Source organism: Zootoca vivipara, chromosome 1 (assembly GCF_963506605.1).
Source record: "Zootoca vivipara chromosome 1, rZooViv1.1, whole genome shotgun sequence".
Lineage (NCBI taxonomy): Eukaryota > Metazoa > Chordata > Lepidosauria > Squamata > Lacertidae > Zootoca > Zootoca vivipara.
Window position 1 is genome coordinate 23,041,693 of NC_083276.1, and position 18,725 is coordinate 23,060,417.

Sequence of the window (18,725 nt, forward strand, 5' to 3'; positions counted from 1 at the left end):
ATGCTATGAGCTCTTTAAAAATGAACACCATACAACCCCGAATAGATTAACGTATTTGTAATGTCTCATTTTTCAATTTCTTTAAAAATGTTCCTATTTTTCCTCCCTCAACTTGTTGCATTGAGATCTTAAAGGTTTGCTGGATTCAGCTGCTGTTTTTATCTCTTAATAAGCAAAAGAAGTAGAAAAGCAAACTTTAAAATGCCTGCCTCTGTTAATAAAACTAAACTGCCTTAACATTCTGTGCATGCAAATAACTGAAATCTCGTCTTTGCCCCCCCAATCCCAAATTCTTAATTGACAGTGAAGCCTGCCTCTGTAAAATCTTGGTGCTCAAACTGTGAGACTTAATAATTGGCAAAAAGAGTTCTGGTGAGGTTCTTTTTTAAAAAAAGTTATACTCCCCCTCCAGGGCAGAGGACCCCCCCCCCCTGCTTTGGCACCCTGATTTTCTGAGCACCTAAATAATATTAGAAAAGGAGGAAGCAGGGTGAAAATGGCAAGAGACTGGAATTCTGGCACCAATTAGTCTTGAGATTACTTAAAGAGGATTGCAATTTCAAGGCAAAAAAGAGTAGGGAGTGGGGTAAAGGGATTTGAAATGAGATTATGGGACCTAAAAGTGCCTTTCTTTTGTTAAGGAAATAATTCAACAGTTTTGTTCAAGCTGCTGCTGCTGCGACAATCCAGTTTAGAAAACTTGTAAGTGTGAGATCAGCATCCTGTGGCTTTGGAGATGCAGCTGATCCCACTTTGTGTTTCTTTGAGAAAAAAAAAACCCCCGGCAGTTCCACTACCCCCTCCAGCAACAAAGCAAGCTATCCTAAAATACTAGTGCCTTAATTAAAGGTTTTGTTCTTTTTTTTATTTAAGGAAAGCTCTTTTTTTGGTCAGAAGTGGGGAGATGGGAAACGATATCTGAACCATAGCTGCCAAGTTTTCCCTTTTCTCGCGAGGAAGCCTATTCAGCATAAGGGAAAATCCCTGTAAAAAAGGGATAACTTGGCAGCTATGATCTGAACCCCGCCTGTACTGTCGCTTCATTTTCTTGCAGGGTCCGGTTTGGGTCTTAGCCTCCCCCCACCAACCAAACATTTTAAAAACATGTCCTTGAGTCCTTTAAACTGTGTTTGGTGTATATATTTTGTCCCACCCAAAGATCCGTGATGGACAGCTTTCGGCTTCTAGTTCAGCAGTAGTGTTTGTAATCCTTATCTCAGCACCGAGGGCTAAGCTTGAGTCTTAAAAAAAAACAAAAACAAAATCTAAAGCCAGACAAAAATACAGGATCAGCAGATGAGAAATCAAAAGTGTTTATCTGGATAATCTGCGTCTGAACCTCTCTACTTGTTTTAAGGTCACTCGAGGACTCTTCAAGACTTCTTTTTTTAAAAAAAGAAAAAGAAAACTTTTAATTACTATAACGTGTTTCTCAACCTAAGATGAGTTACGATTAAAATGCACAAAAGGTACTGTATAATTAATTAGGGGTATGTTGCAGGTGTGTGCATGATTGTGTATCTGAGTGATCTCTTGTGACTCCTGACCATGTTACAGTCCAGGCCAGGAGTTTGTGTGAGTGTCGATAAGTGCTGCAGCTCAGCTTGATGACATAATGATGGTTAAGAGGCGACCCTAAAGAACAGCCCTCCTGTTTTCAGATCACAATTCAGGTTTTTTCTTACTTCCGTCAAGCCTCCACTTGTGGATTATTATTTTCTTGGGGGTGGGTAGGATGATTTTTAAGATTCCATCACCAACCTGCCGAAATCTGAGGAAACAAGGGCGGCAAGGTGGGTTCTGCTAATAGATTATGACTGATATCCAACTGTACCAGTCCCGAAGCGGAGCAGAATGGACTTCTGTTCATGCAACTGAGCCTTCCTTCCCTTCCCTCCGCCCCCCCAAACCTCCTCTGCACAGTTGGGATGCACTGCACTCTAAAGAAGATTGGGTGGGGGCATGGTGGAATGCAGGGTGAGGTGATAAAGGGGGAATCCCCTTGCACAAGGTTGGCTGTTACCTTATGATGTTTGCAAGTAGGTGGTGGCCACTGCACACTCTCTCTTTTGAGAGAGAGAGGGGGGGGAAACGAGAGATGTGGATTGGATGGGGTGCTTGCATACTGTGCAGCAATGATCCCCTTTTCCCCTTTTGGTAATTTGCTAATCAGTCATCTGAAAAATTTTGGGCAACTGAGAGGAAGTTGACCCCTTCTGCATAAATTATGGAAAGGTCACCGCTGTTTAATTAATGGTGGCCTTACCTGCGAGGTTAGTATCATTTGTCTTGGGAAAAGTATTAAAGTGCCATGAAGTTAGTAGCGAAATAGACTTTAAGCATTCTCAGCTGGCTGACGGCAGGTGAATATGAATGAAACCCGCACACTAAAGAGGGTGGCCTTATTTTTAAAAGTGAGACAAGTCCTGCCATTAGTCTAGCAAACTCAAAAGATAAGACACAGAAGAGGGAAAGGGGGAGAGGAGGGATAAGGTGGAAGCAAGCTTTTAAAGGGCAGAAGAAAGTGTTGAGCTGCACACATTTTCTATCTGGTTCGGGCCAGGCTGATCTTCCCAGACTGATTGTTCTCCTTTGAAGAGCAGTTGGTGGGTGGCAGTTCTCCCTTTGGCCTTTCCCCTTGCCTCCTGCACTCCCAAAGGCAACTGGCAGTTAGAGACTTCCAGGCAGGGAGGAGGAAAGGAAGGAGCTGGCAGCTCCTTTGGCTGGTAGATGGGGCCACAATGATCTCCCCATTTGCCACAAGGATGTTCTTTTGTCAGCCTCCTGGTGGCCCTTCATTCCCGGATTGATGTCAGAGGCCAGACAGTGCTTGCCCTTCAGTTCTGAAGTCCCAAGGCTGCAGTCATTTAAATTTACTGCATTCATTTCAGATAGTATAGGGGTGGAAATCCAGCCTGGCGTAGATCATTTGTGTTACTCACGAATGCAGAGATCAGATCTAAATGAAATTCTTTTCAAAAAAACAGCCAAACCCAGCTTAAAATAGTTCACAAGAAACTTCAGCCCATTAACACCTGCTTTAATGCACTTGCTTCTTGAAACGCACATGCCTCGAACAAACGGAAGCCATTGTCTGAGCTACCTAATAATAGCTCAGCATAAGAGGAGCCTGCTGGATCAGGCCAATGGCCCATCTAGTCCAGCATCCTGCTCTCACAGTGGCCAAACAGTTGCCTGTGGGAAGTTCTTAAGCAGGACCTGAACACAAGGCCATTCTCCCCTCCTGCACTTTCCAGCAACTGGTACATACTCAGAAGCATTACTGCCTCCAGCTGTGGAGGCAGAGCATCATGACTAGTAGCCATCGATAGCCCTCTCCTCCACATACCTGCCAAGTTGCTGTCGGAGAAATAAGGGACCAGGTGGAAGTAGCAGACCGGAAGTACCGGTAGCGCTGCCGCCATTTTGGAACTGGGCGGAGCATGCTCAGAAGTGACTTTTGATGCTGCTTTGCCCAGTTCCAAAATGGCCGCCGCTCCAGAAGTCGCACTGCAGCCATTTTGGAACTGGGCAGAGCAGCATCAAAAGTCGCTTCTGAGCATGCTCCGCCCAGTTCCAAAATGGCCGCCGCGCCAGAATAAACCGGGGAAAAACAAAAAAATCTGCTTTTTCAGCTAGGAACAGCTGGAAAAATGGGGATTTCCCAGGGAATACGGGAGACTTGGCAGCTATGCTCCTTCATGAATTTGTCCAAACTGCTTTTAAAGCCATCGCTGCCTCCTGTGGGGGTGAGTTCCATCGTTTATGCGTTGCATGAAGAAGTGCTTGATTTTATTAGTCCTGAATCTTCCCAGCATTCAGCTTCGTTGGATGTGCACAAGTTCTAGTGTCATGAGGGAGGAAAAAAACCTTTTCCAATCCACTTTCTGTGTGCCATGCATAATTTTATAAGCTTCTATCATGTCGCCAAGAGCATCTTCCCTCACCCCCGGAATGCTTTGGATCTGAGCCTGCAGATGACTCTTCCCTGCCGGGCTTATGAACTCCTGTGTTCTCTTTAAAATAAGACAAACTTTTCTGGCTGTCCTTTAAAAAAAAAAAGCAGTGGAATATTTTTATTAGTTATTATTTAATAGGTAATGCCTACGCTTTATTGCTAAGCATAGTTTTTGTAGATAGCAGGGTAGAAGCTGGTACTTTGCCCCCTGCCACCCTAGGGCCTCCTGGAATAGGGAAAAAAATGGATTGGTAGCACTTATCATAAGTAGCTGTCACCATGGTTATGCATACCATCACTGTAACATGATACAAAGCATGTGTCTGTGAAATATAAACAGAACACAAGCTGCTCCACTAGTAAGCTCTGTGGAAGTTTGGAAGACCTGAGCAATGCAGTAGCAGAAGAGAAGAGAGACTACTTCTTAACTGCAGGACAAAGAGTTTCGCACTATGCATCAGCTCTTCTTTCTTGAATATGCATGCTTTGATAAAGTGTAGTGGTTGCTTGCTGTCTTTGTCCATGGAGTTTTCTTGGCAGGGATACTGGAGTGCCTTGCCAGTTCCTTCTCCAGGTGGATCACGTTTAGTCAAATCTCTCCACTATGACATGTCCATCTTGGATGGCCCTGCATGGCATAGCTCATAGCTTCTCTGAGTTATTCAAGCCCCTTCGCCACAACAAGGCATTGATCCATGAAGGGATCACTGGAAGGACAGATCGTGAAGCTGAGGCTCCAATACTTTGGCCACCTCATGAGAAGAGAAGACTCCCTCGAAAAGACCCTGATGTTGGGAAAGATTGAGGGCACTAGGAGAAGGGGACGACAGAGGATGAGATGGTTGGACAGTGTTTTCGAAGCTACGAACATGAGTTTGACCAAACTGCGGGAGGCAGTGGAAGACAGGAGTGCCTGGCGTGCTCTGGTCCATGGGGTCACGAAGAGTCAGACACGACTAAACAACAAGTGGTTGCTTAGGTCATGATTAAAGAAAGCTCTGTGCACTTAACATACCTCCAGATTTCCAAGATTAACTGTAAATATATAAGGGCTGTGGGTAGGTCTAGATTATTATGATTACACACACACACACACACACACACACACACACACACACACACACACAACCTGCCCATCTGGCTGGGTTCCCCCAGCCACTCTGGGTGGTTTACAGCATGTCTAAACTCATAATAACAACATCAAGCATTAAAAACCTCCCAATACAGGGCTGCATTCAGAAGTCTTCTAAGAGTGGGTGTGATCTTATGGTTTGTTCATGATGTCAAATTTTGGAGGTTAAGTCAGTGTATATATAATGAATAATTATTCAATAATTATCCAGGGTGTTTGAGCCATGCTACCTTGATAACAGTGTCAGAAACTGAGATAGAAAAGCTAGGAGCCAAATGGCTTCTGGGACCTGGGTTGTCAAAACAGGATGCCCAGTCTAGGGTGGCAACACTTTTTATTTATTATTTTGATAAGCATGAATTAATATGCAATTCACATAAATGATACATTTTTAGCAGAAATTGTTAATACACATTTAATTTGGCCTTTACAATAAAAAAGATAGGTACCATACTTCAGTTTTCAAAACACTCTACTCTTTATTGTTAAACTTTTTAACATACTGTCTATCCTTGACCTATACTTTGAGGCTTCAAAGCACATACATTTCAGCACAAAAAAATGGCACCCAGACTTCTGGAGGTGCTTGCAAATGAAGAATCGTTAGGCACAAAATGAGCCTGGCACCCTGCTAATTTCGAACCCTGCTTGATAATTACCATGGATCATTCAGTGGCGTAGGTGTTGTAGCCTGTTGAAGCAAAAACAATTAAGTCTTCTGGCACATTAAGGACAAACAAATTCAGTAGGATATTTTGTGGACTACAGTGCATCAGATGGACGAAGTGGTCTCTCTTAGTTGCCTTAGGATCTTCCAGTTACTGTTGTGGTTCAAAGTATTGCCTGACTTGGACTTGTATGCTCTGTCTTCTAATTCAAACAGCGGTTTCCAATTCTGCTTTGAAGGCAGACTGATTAGAGTAACGATATTTTGCCCATTCAGGATATAACAGAAATGTGATAGTTGGTGCAGATGAGCAAGTAGCAGAGAGAGCTGGAGCCTGTGTTCTGGTCTTGTGGAGGAACTGACAACGCAAACCACAGGTCTCTGGCTGCAGCTCCAAGGAGTTGCATGATCCTAGCTTCCACCTTCAGTGAGAGCTAACCACGTGCCTTAGGACAACTCGTAAGAAGGGCACGATTGGACATAGCCATCCCATGATACTATCCCCAGCAACTGATAATCAAAGGTACACAACTGCTGAACGGAGAAGTTCAGTGTTTAGTTGTAATGGCTAGTAGCCATGAGCTGTGGGAGACCCAGGTTCAAATCCTCATTCAGCCATTGAGTTTACTGGATGTCCTTGGTCCAATTGCTATCTATTAAGCCATGGGTAGGCAAACTAAGGCCAGATCCGGCCCAATCGCCTTCTAAATCTGACCCGCAGACGGTACGGGAATCACTGTGCTTTTACATGAGTAGAATGTGTCCTTTTATTTAAAATGCATCTCTGGGTTACTTGTGGGGCCTGCCTGGTGTTTTTACATGAGTAGAATGTGTCCTTTTATTTAAAATGCATCTCTGAGTCATTTGCGGGGCAGAGGAATTCATTCTTTCCCCAAAAAAATATAGTCCGGCCCCCCAAAAGGTCTGAGAGACCCCCTGCTGAAAAGTTTTCTGACCCCTGTATTAGGCTAACTTACACTGTGGGTTAAACCACAGAGCCTAGGGCTTGCCGATCAGAAGGTCGGCGGTTCGAATCTCCGCAACGGGGTGAGCTCCCGTTGCTCGGTCCCAGCTCCTGCCAACCTAGCAGTTCCAAAGCACGTCAAAGTGCAAGTAGATAAATAGGTACCGCTCTGACGGGAAGGTAAAAGGCGTTTCTGTGTGCTGCTCTGGTTCACCAGAAGTGGCTTAGTCATGCTGGCCACATGACCCAGAAGCTGTATGGCCAATAAAGTGAGATGAGCGCCGCAACCCCAGAGTCGTCTGCGACTGGACCTAATGGTCAGGGGTCCCTTTACCTTACCTCCCAGTAGTGTTGTGAGAATAAGATGGGGTTTGGGAATGAGCCCCTGCATCCTGCTATGAGGGCGGGTAGAATAATAATAATAATAATAATAATAATAATAATAATAATAATATAGATTTTTTGTACAATTGATTTTTCTAAGATACTTGTGCTAGAGGCCATGTGGCAATGAATTAGGTAAGTTAATTGCCTGCTGTATTGAAGAAATGCTTCTTTTGTTTGACTCAAACTGGCTGATAGTCAGTTTATGCGTGCAACTCTGGATTCTAGTGTTTTGGGAGAAAGGATTTATCTGTGCTCACTTTCTCTGCACAATCTTAATTTTGTTAACATCTATCATGCTCCCTCTTCCTGCTGCTGCTGCTGCCGCCACCACCACCCTTAGTCAGTTATCTAAGATGTAAAAAAACAAAACCTAACAACTTTATTAATCTAACTTTGTGTGCAGGGGAAATGCTCCATCCCTTCCTGATAATTTCACTGAGCTTCATGGATGGAGGAAGGGCGTTTTCGGCAGCACTTTTGAAGTATTTCAGTCTCTTTCCTATGTAATTGCTAATGTTAAATGTATGCCCTTTGCGGAGAAAGGGCCAGGCTGAGAGAGAGAGAGGCCCATTTCTGAAGTCTTGGGAGAGGCTCTACCAGTCAGGCCCATTACTTGTGAGCAGATTTGTGTACAAATTACAAGTCCTTTTTTTAAAAAAAAAAAATTGTCTGCAGAAGGAAACATTTTTAAATATTGTTTCATTAACCCACAGCTTTATTGAACATGTTTGGCATCCTAATTTTCCCTTGGCAACTTCCCTACAAATGCCACCGAGGTAAAATGTGGTGGTGGAGAAGGAGGAGGAAATGCTTTCAAAGAAATCTTAACAGCACTCTCAGAAACAGGCAAAAAGAGAGAGAGGAAAGCTTTAGTCAAAATGCTTAAGTGTTTGAACTAGATAGCTTGATTTAAAAATACATTCCTCCAAAGTTATACTGGATATGTTGTAAGTAACCCAAGAGGGACTCAGGTGTTTTCAATCCTTTGCTCACGTCTTCTGAAAACTATTTTAAGAAAATTGCTTCGGCCAGAACTCTGCTGCAGAACCAGAGAGTTCCGCTCTTTGCCACTATGCCAAGCAGTATATATAAATTTGTTCTTGAAGTACTACCGGTAGTTAGTACTCCTGTTTGCTGTTCATGGGGAAAAAAGGCATGGGGTCCTCCCCAATTTGTATAGCATGATTCCAGTAGCTTAGATCTTAGTATCACCCAGCAAGATTGCTGTAGAAATATGAAAATACCCTGTTTCTCATATTTTAAGACATACCCATAAAATAAGCCATAGCAGGATTTTTAAGCATTCAAGGAATATAAGCCATACCCCGAAAATAAGACATAGTGATAGGCGTAGCAGCAATGCCGGCCACGGCAGAAGGAGGAGGAAAAAAAATAAGACACCCCTTGAAAATAAGCCATAGTGTGTTTTTTTGAGGAAAAAATAAATATAAGACATGTCTTATAATATGAGAAACACGGTAGGAGAATTATTACATACTAACAATTGAAGAGGGGTGGAGGTGAGAAGATTTTAACTTGTTTATTTCTAATTCGTTTATATTTCTTGGAAAAGTTTCTGGGGATAATGAGAAATTGTTAACCCCAACATTAGTTTATTTTGCAATGTAGTAAAAATATTATGAGCCCTATCCATCCCGAGTTCAAGCACTTTTAAATACTGAAAACAGTAGACTTTAAAAGTGTTTGTACATTAGATGGATTGTGCCCTAAATGTCTTGGCATAAACACATTAAAATATTGAAATATATTTTAATTAGTCCAGTTACTTTTCTGTTTCTTCTCTTCCTTGACTTGTGAAGAATACTGCTAGCTGTTGCTAGGTAACACCTAATTGTGATATTAACTGCCAGCAGCTGTCAGATGGAGCGGTAAATTCTTTTATCTTGTTAACAAAATTTACCAAAGCGATGGCAAGACATAAATATTCATTTTAATTTCAAAATTTTATAATGCTGCAATGTAGCCTGGGCTGTGACTAGGTTTTATATATTAGTAATTCTTTGTAGAACTTCTGGCTAAAGAAACGGTCTCTAACCCTACTTCTACCTCGTTCCTGCCCTAAACGTTAGCAGATCATTGTATTGTACGTTGTTGAAGGTTGTTTTCGGATTGCCAAGTGATTATTGATAAACATAGATATGAAGACTAGCTGTGAGGACTAAGCTCCTTTCAATTCCTGCCAGTCATAAAGTCTTGGGCTTGATTTATATTGGAACAGTAGCTGCTGTTGGGCAAGATGCAAAAAGCACAATGTGCACTCAGAAAGCAGTTCTGCAGTCAAGATGCAGACAGGCTGTAACTCAGAGGTAGAGCTTCGGCTTTGCATGCGTAAGGCCCCAGATTCTACCCTTGGTATCTCCAGGTTGGGCTGCAAGGTTTCCCTGCCTGAAACCCCGGAGAGCTGCTACCAGTGAGTGGGAACTATACTGAGCTTATTGGACTAGTGAAGTGACTTGGGTATGTAAGAGTGTGGCAATTTCCCCCTATTCTGGCTACTGTACCTTTTCTAGAGACTGCAAAGGGAAGGGCTATAAGACCCCTGGTGTCAAACACAAGTGGCTTCCTTACCCAAGTCAGATAGCTTTCAGGGCTGGAGTTGGGTAGGTCAGCAACAAAACAATAAATCACCATAGGGCAGTGAAGTTAACCCTTTATTCAAGGAAACAAACCACAGCTGGAGGTCTTGCCCCAATGAAACATTTGCAAGGGCTGAAGGTCCCTACCCACTAGAACTACTCCTCTCCAAGGTCTTTCTCATGCAGTCTCAGCCTGCATCTGCACACAACCCCCCCCCTTGATCTGGCCGTTCCATTACAGTGGTACCTCTGGTTAAGAACTTAATTCATTCCGGAGGTCCGTTCTTAACCTGAAACTCTTCTTAACCTGAAGCACCACTTTAGCTAATGGGGCCTCCCGCTGCCGCCGTGCTGCCGTTGCATGATTTCTGTTCTCAGCCTGAAGCAAAGTTCTTAACCTGAGGTACTATTTATGGGTTAGCGGAGTTTGTAACCTGAAGCGTTTGTAAGCCGAGGGACCACTGTACTCTTGTGTGTTCTAGGAGAGCAGGGTGGAAGGGAGCTGGTCGCAGCAGGAGGGGGAGACTCCCTGGCTCCTCCCGCAGCCAGCCTCCCTGCCTCCTGGCCCTACTCCTCCCCAACCCCGCTTCTACCTCGGTGTCTGAACTGCTGCAACATCTTCCTGTTCACTAAACCCTGCCACCTCTTCTGCTTCTGACGCCTCCTCCTCCTAGCCTGCTCCTTCTCCCTCTGACAACTCATCACCATCCCACTAGCAACCCTCTGGCGCTGAGCCTTCTTTCCCTGGGGGTTCCCTGGCTGGTGCCTCCCACCACCCTTCTGCGTACAGCCAGTCCATAGTATCATCTGCACTGACTGTTGGTGGCTCTCCGGGTCCGGGTTTCAGGCAAGGGTCTTTCTCAGCCATATCTGAGGGGTGTGGGGGGGGGGAGAGACAAGGATTAAACCTTGGAACCTTTGCGTGCAAAGAATGTGCTCTTATCATTGAACTTTGGTCCTTTAAACCCCCTGCCCATATACAAAAAAACATACAAGATAATCTACAAGACTTCGAGTAATCAGAATGCCTTGGGCTATGGGGTTTCCCCCCTCCCTTTTGGTGAAATACCGTTTGACTCCACTCTGAACCACTCCTCCTCCTCAAGCAGAGGTTAGCCCTGTTGAGGCATTCTGTCTCCCATGGATGGAAATTCTTTGGGCCATGACACCAGGATCTGCCCCAAAATGGTTGCTTTGCTAGCCTTGCCCAGTGCCATCTTGTGCTAGACCTTGTGACTCCTGTACAAACAACTATGAAGCATTGGGTGCTTTGCCAATGTGCAGGGAATTCAGAGAACTCTTGGGTTACCAGGGGTGGGGTTTAGGTTTCTTGGAAAGGGGTTGATTGTTCTTCGTAGCTTAGTTTCTCCCCCTCCTGACTCAGATAAAAACCTGTTTTGCATGAGTGCTGCCAATATAGTATTTACTTTTGTCATTTCCATTGAATGCCCTCAGTTCACTGCCCCCACCCCCTTAAATCACAAATAGATTTGTTGAGGTTTTGGAAGTGTATGAAGTGCTTGTTGAGTTTTATGATTTTACAATCCCTTTAAGAGGTGAAAGCTGAAAAAGACCATATGATCACTAAAACCATTATTGGTTTTAACATGAATTGGCTTTAATGCTGTAGGTCAATAATATGCCATCACTTGTAACGGATAGAAAATTTAACTTTTCAACTTTGCGGTAGGCCTGTGTATCTTGTGTGAAGTTTAAGAGGAATTTCATGAAAATGATGACATCTTCAGGCCCCTTTTTTCAACACGGAAAACACTTTGTGCTGTACTTGAAAGTTTTTGCTTCTCCTTGAGTAAAGGCACATAATAACTGAAATTAAAACCTAATTTTAGGGAGAAATAGTGATGACTTGGCTAAATCGAGGCTTACAAAAAAGAGGCTTCTGTTCTCACATTATTAGCTTAGTTATGTCCATAGCTGCCAAGTTTTCCCTTTTCTCGCGAGGAAGCCTATTCAGCATAAGGGAAAATCCCTTTAAAAAAGGGATAACTTGGCAGCTATGGTTATGTCACTTGAATGTTGCAAGGCACCCAACTGCAATGACCGAGTGTGTGCATGTGTGTAAAATCTTCCTTGTGTAACTAGTTGTGGTCAGGCACTAATTGCCTTTTCCTCCTCTTCGTTTTTCTAAATTGAATTCATTTTCCGGGGGTGGGGTGGGGTGGGGGAAATACCCACCGTTCTATATTTTGGTAGAAGATGCATCCCATTTAAGGGAATATTTTTCAGTCTTTTTTGAAAGATCTTGATTCTAATGGATGCTTTCTTCTCTTTCCTTACCCCCTTAAGCTTACCATTTCCAGGTTTATAAGCCTATAGTAGACTTGAAGGGAAGTCGGGACAGAACTCATTCATGAACAATAAGGTTTCAATGGTTGTTAGCCACAACGACTGTTCTGTTGGAGGCAGTGCCTCTGAAACCAGTCAATGGGAAATTGCAGGTGGAGAGAGTGCTGTTGAGCTTTGGTTCTGCTTGTTGGCTTCCCACAGGAATCTGCTTGACCACCGTGAGGACAGAATGCAACCCAAAGCGACATACAACAATAAATAAAATAGCATACATTATTTGTTGTTGCTTTTAACAAACTAGGCAATATGTACTTTGGCTGAAATGGTGTGATAGAAAGGATTTGGCATCTGAATATAGATGCAGGGGGTATTCACATGCAGAATGCAGTGTTTGACATGTGCAAGGCAGTTATGTTGGCTATTGGGGGGGTCTCAGCTGTTGCCTGTAGAAGCAGCTAATCCTCTCTAATACACCTGCTATGACTATAATTATAACCTGCACATGAAGACATGTGAAGGTTGGGCTGATTCATCAATCTAAAGGTTGTGCAAATTGGCGGTAATGTGATGATCGTTCCGTAAGAAGATGATGACTATTTGTGCCTCCATCTATTTCCTTAGCTGCAATTTATTCTATCTATTAAGACAGAGCAGAGCAGGGATGTGGCAGATTGTAAACCTTGCCTGATTAAACTTTCAGACGTCTTCATGTCAATGAAGTTAATAAAATAACTGGACATAGTTCCATTTATCTATTGGATCAAATGTCTTTGGTTAGTTGATTTAGTGCTGATAGTGTGCCGCAAACCTGAAATAAAGCTGCAAGTCTTTGCATATCAAGAGTTGTTTCCTAGCTACAGTGATGCCATTGATGATTAGATATGCCGCTCTCAAGTTGGCCCCAAATCTCACAGCATTGTGGGTGTGTTTTGCCTTTAAGCATTGTGTGATGAAATGGCTTCAGGGTTTAACCAAGAGCATCTAATGTAGCTTTAAAAAACCCTTTTTCTAAGCTGAAGAGGAGATAATGTCTTCCTTCAATTCTGATACCCCAAAGCCTTTGAATTGGAGAAAATTGTTAACCTTTGTAGAACATCATGTGATTTGACCTGTGCACATACACATTTATAGACATGATCCATCCACACACATACCTGTAGACAGATTTCATAGGCAGAATGCCTGTGTACAAACATGTTGATATATATACATGCAAACCTCAAAATTCATACTGCCACTTGTGAAGCCTAACTTCCAGAAGATTGCGCCCGGAAAGACCCACCTTTGCCACTATAAGAAGTTGTCCTCTAGGTTGCAATAAAACAGCATCTGGTTCAGGGTCGGTTTATGCAAGCAGCAGGTGCTGCCCTTTGGTTTATACTTTTTATACTTTTTAAAATGGGAAGTGAGATCTGGCTTATAGAGTGCGAGTGTGTAAAACATTTTTGCATTTCAGAAGTAAGTTTAATGTATGCTTTGCGAGGCTATAAATTTATTATGGCTTTTTGTGTGTGTGAGAAATATTTTTGTTTCTAGATTTCTATTCCCTCCCTTTTTAAAAGTGTGTGGGCCGACATTGGGCTGAGTTTCTTCTTGTGAATAGAATATGATAGTTAAATAATAATTATTTTTTAATGAAGAGCTAAGCCCTACTCTTTAAAAGCAAAATGCTGTGTTCTTACCACAGCGAAACAGATGCCACACTTAAAAAAAAGAAAAGGAAGAAGACTGTATAGTTATGGCAACTGCTAAATCACATAAAGATTTTCTTTACACTTCTTTTTTTATCGCCTTCAGCACATCAGGTCCACCTATTTGGCCAGGAAGCACCTTTTTCAAGCGAAATGGAGCCCTTCTGCAAGGTAGGTCATATATGTCATTTTTCTTCCATTGACATCTTCCCTTCTCCCTCCCTGTCATTAATTCTCTTAAGAATTATCATGCTTTTCACAAGCTTTCTGGAAAGAAGCTGTGGTGGACTCGTGTGTGTGTGTGTACACCGCAGATATATAAATACATATATATTTCTCTGTGCCTACCTTTATAATATGCAAAACATTTATTGGAAAAGGTTATAGTGTGTTGTGAAAGGTGGCTCTCTTTTTCCTTCCCTCTCCCCTCCCCTCCATGCACATCATTGATTTTGTTATCTCCCATTTCTAGCAAAGTCAACAGAGTTTATGCAGGACATGTTCCGGTAACATTCAATTGTGTTGATGAAGATAATAACTTTGCTCCTTATTGCGCCTGTGCAAAAATAACTTGCAGCAATTGTCTGCCAGCTCGACAGCAGCAGAAGGTGATTGATATAAAGGCACAAAGTCTTCCGTTTTTGAAATTTTGTTATATTCCGACCGTTTCCCATTCAGTACTGGAGAGATGTGTATATCTGTGAGGCTTCTTTTTTCCATTCAGAATAATCTTAACTAGTACATTATGCATTTGTAAATTGGAAATTGGATCTGATGCAACTTGGAGCATCACTTTCATGCTTGTGTGTGTGTGTGCGCGCGCGCCACATTCTGAATCATAATTGTAATCCGATCTAGACTTGGGTTATCTTTTGGGTATAGTTTTATCAGCTGTACTTCCAGGCTGCTATTCTGTGAAATTTGATTGCACATATCAATAGGAGATCTGCCTATCTTTCCATAACTCTTGGGAGGCAGTAATCATTTGCATTTAGAAAAGACACGGAGGCTCATTTTCTAGATTAATGAAGGTTCTTGTCTTTTGTGTTTTTCCATGGATTGCATTTGCTGAAAATGTCTGTAAATATCAGGTTGTATTGATAGGTTACATAGTACTTTATGGAGATGATGATGCTTAAATGAATTTAATGCCAAATAAAAATTTGAAGGCCAACCTCCCTACCTGATGCAAAAGCAGCACTCAAAACAGGGAAATGGCCATGTTTTAAGCAAGCAATTATTATCTATACATAAGGCATAGTGACCACGGTTCCAGATCCAAAGTAAGATTACTATTTTGGCTTTATAGCCATGGAATGTGTGAACACAAAGTCTGGGGGACTCATTATCCACAGTTTTCAGCTGTATTTCCCCCTTTAAGCTATTTATACATTGCAGTTCATCCAAAAATACCACAGTGCTTCAGAAAAATTTAAAAGTACCTAACAGAAACGCCACTAAAATAATGCAAAACTATGCAAAATGAAACCCAAACAGCCGAGCAATGAAGCAATAGCACATACCAAAAATAGCACAGTTGTCTAGCAATAGCTGGCCAGCATACGGCCGAGCTGACTGCTTTTGAATCCCATGTTACAATCTGTGGCTGGGAAAGTTTTGTTTTGATATTTTCCCTGTTCTATTCCATAGAACAGACTGCCCTGAAAACACATTCAGATTTCTTGTGTGTGCCATATTACAGTTATGACCAGACTGGTTTACAAATGGCTCTCTCCTCTTGTTCCCCCCACCCAACCCAAGCTCACACCTCCATACCAAATTGTAAGAACTTAATATTGTGGAATAGGAAGAAATGGAAGGTGAAGCAGAGTTTGGATGCTCGATGAAATGGGTAGGTTTGAGCAGCTAGCTAGGTGGAATAACCACTGTAGAATCCTGGGAATACCGGTATGAATGTGTTAAATTAAGTACCAGGCAAGTTTTTCTCATTTAGAGGAATAAGCACATCTGGGCTTTTATTAGTTTAAAATTCTAGTTCATTTGGGCTAGACTAGAGTGCAGTATCTAAAGAAGGCCGAATTTTAGTAATTATGCCTTCCACCATCCATCATGTGGCATGTGCAGGAGCAGCTGCCTAACCCAAAATTCTCACTTTGGGACAACAGTAAGGGCATAAAGCCTTATTTTATAAATGAAGGCATAAAACCATTGTCTTGGCAGACATCTTGACAATCCTATTTTCAGCTATGTGCCAAAAAACTAGTTTATATAATAATGATGATGGCAGTGTTCAAATCCCTCCTGTGAAATATGCTACTCTGTGAAATTCTTAATAGTCTTTCCAGCTTCAAGTAACAATAAGACCTCAAGGGCAATACTTATAAGTCAATACTTATAAGTCACTTATAGATAAAGCAAATCATTCTTTAAAAAGTGTACAGTTTCTCCAACACCAATAATTATTTATTCTAGGGATTGTGGATGAAACAACCCAAATTTGTATATATATGTATGTACGCGGGTGGCGCTGTAGGTTAAACTACTGAGCCTAGGGCTTGCCGATCAGAATCCCCGCAACGGAATGAGCTCCTGTTGCTCGGTCCCAGCTCCTGCCAACCTAGCAGTTTGAAAGCACGTCAAAGTGCAAGTAGATAAATAGGTACCGCTACAGCGGGAAGGTAAACAGCGTTTCCGTGTGCTGCTCTGGTTCCTCAGAAGCGGCTTAGTCATGCTGGCCACATGACCTGGAAGCGGTACACTGGCTCCCTCGGCTAATAACGCGAGATGAGCACCGCAACCCCAGAGTTGGTCATGACTGGACCTAATGGTCAGGGGTCCCTTTGCCTTTTTATGTGTGTATATATATAAAATTTTAATTTTTATTCATTTATATTGTCTTTATTTTTTATTTATTTATGTTACTGAATTACATGCTCTTGCATTTATTTATTTATTTATTTATTTAAATACAATCTTCTTTGAGCTTAGTGCTGCCTCACAGTAACTTCAGGGAGGTTCATAGTAGCGGCTGGTTATAACAAGCAGAGAGTCCTTGCTCATTCGAGCATGTATGTGTGTCAAAAATACAGATTGGCAAATCAAAGCAATACAATCAGTCTTATATAGCCAGCAGCCTCAGGGTACTTCCCATTGAATATGCGACATCAGTTTTTCCTAGGAATTATGCAGAATCATAAACGCATGGTACACACGCACATGCACACACACAAAATGACGGAACACTGTGAAAGTCCTACAAATGGATTCCCTTGGAATGTTCATATGGTCAGTAACACACATTAACATTGCATGTATTCTCTCCAGTTGCATTACTGATGCTACCACACTTTTGCAGTATTTTGGCAATATTTCAGACCTATAGTTCTTCATTTTCAGTTATTGATATAAAATAATTATTGGCATTAAATAACCAACCAGTGACACCATCTTCCTTGTAAAGTTGCTGATCAAAGCCCAAGTATACTTAATATACTGATGGAGTGATATTAAAAGAGAAATTTCCAGTGTCAGCTTCATGATTAAATATTTGGTGGATTAGTTCTATTTGGGGTTACCATTTGAAGAGATGTCAAAGTTTTTGTTATCCATGCCCTTGCAATGAACCTAGATTTAAACATTCCAGAAAGCTTTACTAAGACTGCACTTCTTTTCACCCTTGCCTGGAAATGAGCTACACTCATTTGGGATGTGAGTAAAGCTCTGAGTAAACATGGATAGGATTGCATTTTCCATGCGTGTATGCATAAGTACATGGAATTTTGTACAGCTTGCAGTTGAATGGAAGAGAGGCGTGCAAGGTGTTAAAGAGACATGTTCCTTGTCCAATATGTTTATGGTCAAGGTAGGCAGAACGTAGTTTCAGGAGAAGGGAAGAGTGGTGCTGAAGCTCAAATTTGATACAGTGGAACCTCGGTTTATGAACACCTCGGTTTACGAATTTTCGGTTTACAAATGCCGCGGACCCATCTGGAACGGATTAATTCACTTTCCATTACTTTCAATGGGAAAGTTCGCTTCAGTTTATGAACAGACTTCCGGAACCAATTGTGTTCATAAACCGAGGTACCACTGTACTTCAAACGGCTAGAGGCCCACAGCAAGACTGCCCTTGTTCGCATTTGTAACTATTTTGTATTTTTATTTGCACAGCTATTTTGGGAGATGAGGCCTGGCACAAATGAATACACTCCTATTTTTGCTGGAATGAATATATTTGTTCTTCTGAGACTTCGTTTGCAACTTTAATGCACCTTAATCTCCCTAAACGCTATTGGGTAACGGGAACATATACCTGTGGGTGCTTGTACACTTACGGTATTCCACCAGCCACACCCCTCCAGTCTTCCTACCCCCAGGGCATCCAAGTAGGGTCCACGGACCAGATAGGGAAGGGAGACTTCAAGATGTGATAGGTTTCCCACTGTGGGATAGAGCAAGAAGCCAGTATGCCCATTAAAAAATTAGCAAAATAAAGCCTTTTCTCTTGAACCCAAACCAGTGTCGTTTGACTCCTTTCTCCTTGCTGGAGGGGGGGGGGCACGCTAACTGGACAAAGGTCTGATAAGCTTACATTTTAGCACAGCAAAAACCATGGATGGAACAAGACTCGGCTTGTACCATGATTTTCTTGTGATTAGGACAGTTCGTTCCTGTGATAAAAATCTGCGTCTTGAGACTTTCTAACACCTGTATTCTTCTGCACATTTGGAACAGGAGGAAAAGGTATAGAGGTGAACATTGAAGAAAATGTCAAGGAACGTAGAACTGGATCTGATCTGTAATACATCTAAAATAAATGTTAATAGGGCAGAGCATTTTTAATAGGTCAGTATTTTAAGTTCAGCAGTGAAGATAGAGGTATTCTTGTTAGCACAGTAGTAGGTTTAAATATCAAAGGGATTGGCCTTGGTACAATGGTCTCTTACTTAAAAATATTTCGCTTACCCATATTCGAATGCTAAAGTCTTACTACTAGATTGGCTGTTCATCCATTGGCTCTAACAACATCTATTCAGGTAAGAAAACCGCCAGATTCCTGTG

At 42.1% G+C, this 18,725-nt stretch overlaps 1 protein-coding gene across 4 annotated transcripts in view; it reads left to right on the forward strand.

Annotated features, from left to right (window-relative positions):
* FOXN3 (forkhead box N3) overlaps positions 1-18,725 on the forward strand; it is a 164,615-nt gene that overhangs the window by 75,076 nt on the left and 70,814 nt on the right. For all 4 annotated transcript variants that reach the window (XM_035107446.2, XM_035107455.2, XM_035107437.2 and 1 more), the window contains exon 4: positions 13,810-13,874. In XM_035107446.2, coding sequence (XP_034963337.1) covers positions 13,810-13,874 — 65 coding nt within the window. The remainder of the gene's footprint in view (positions 1-13,809; positions 13,875-18,725) is intronic.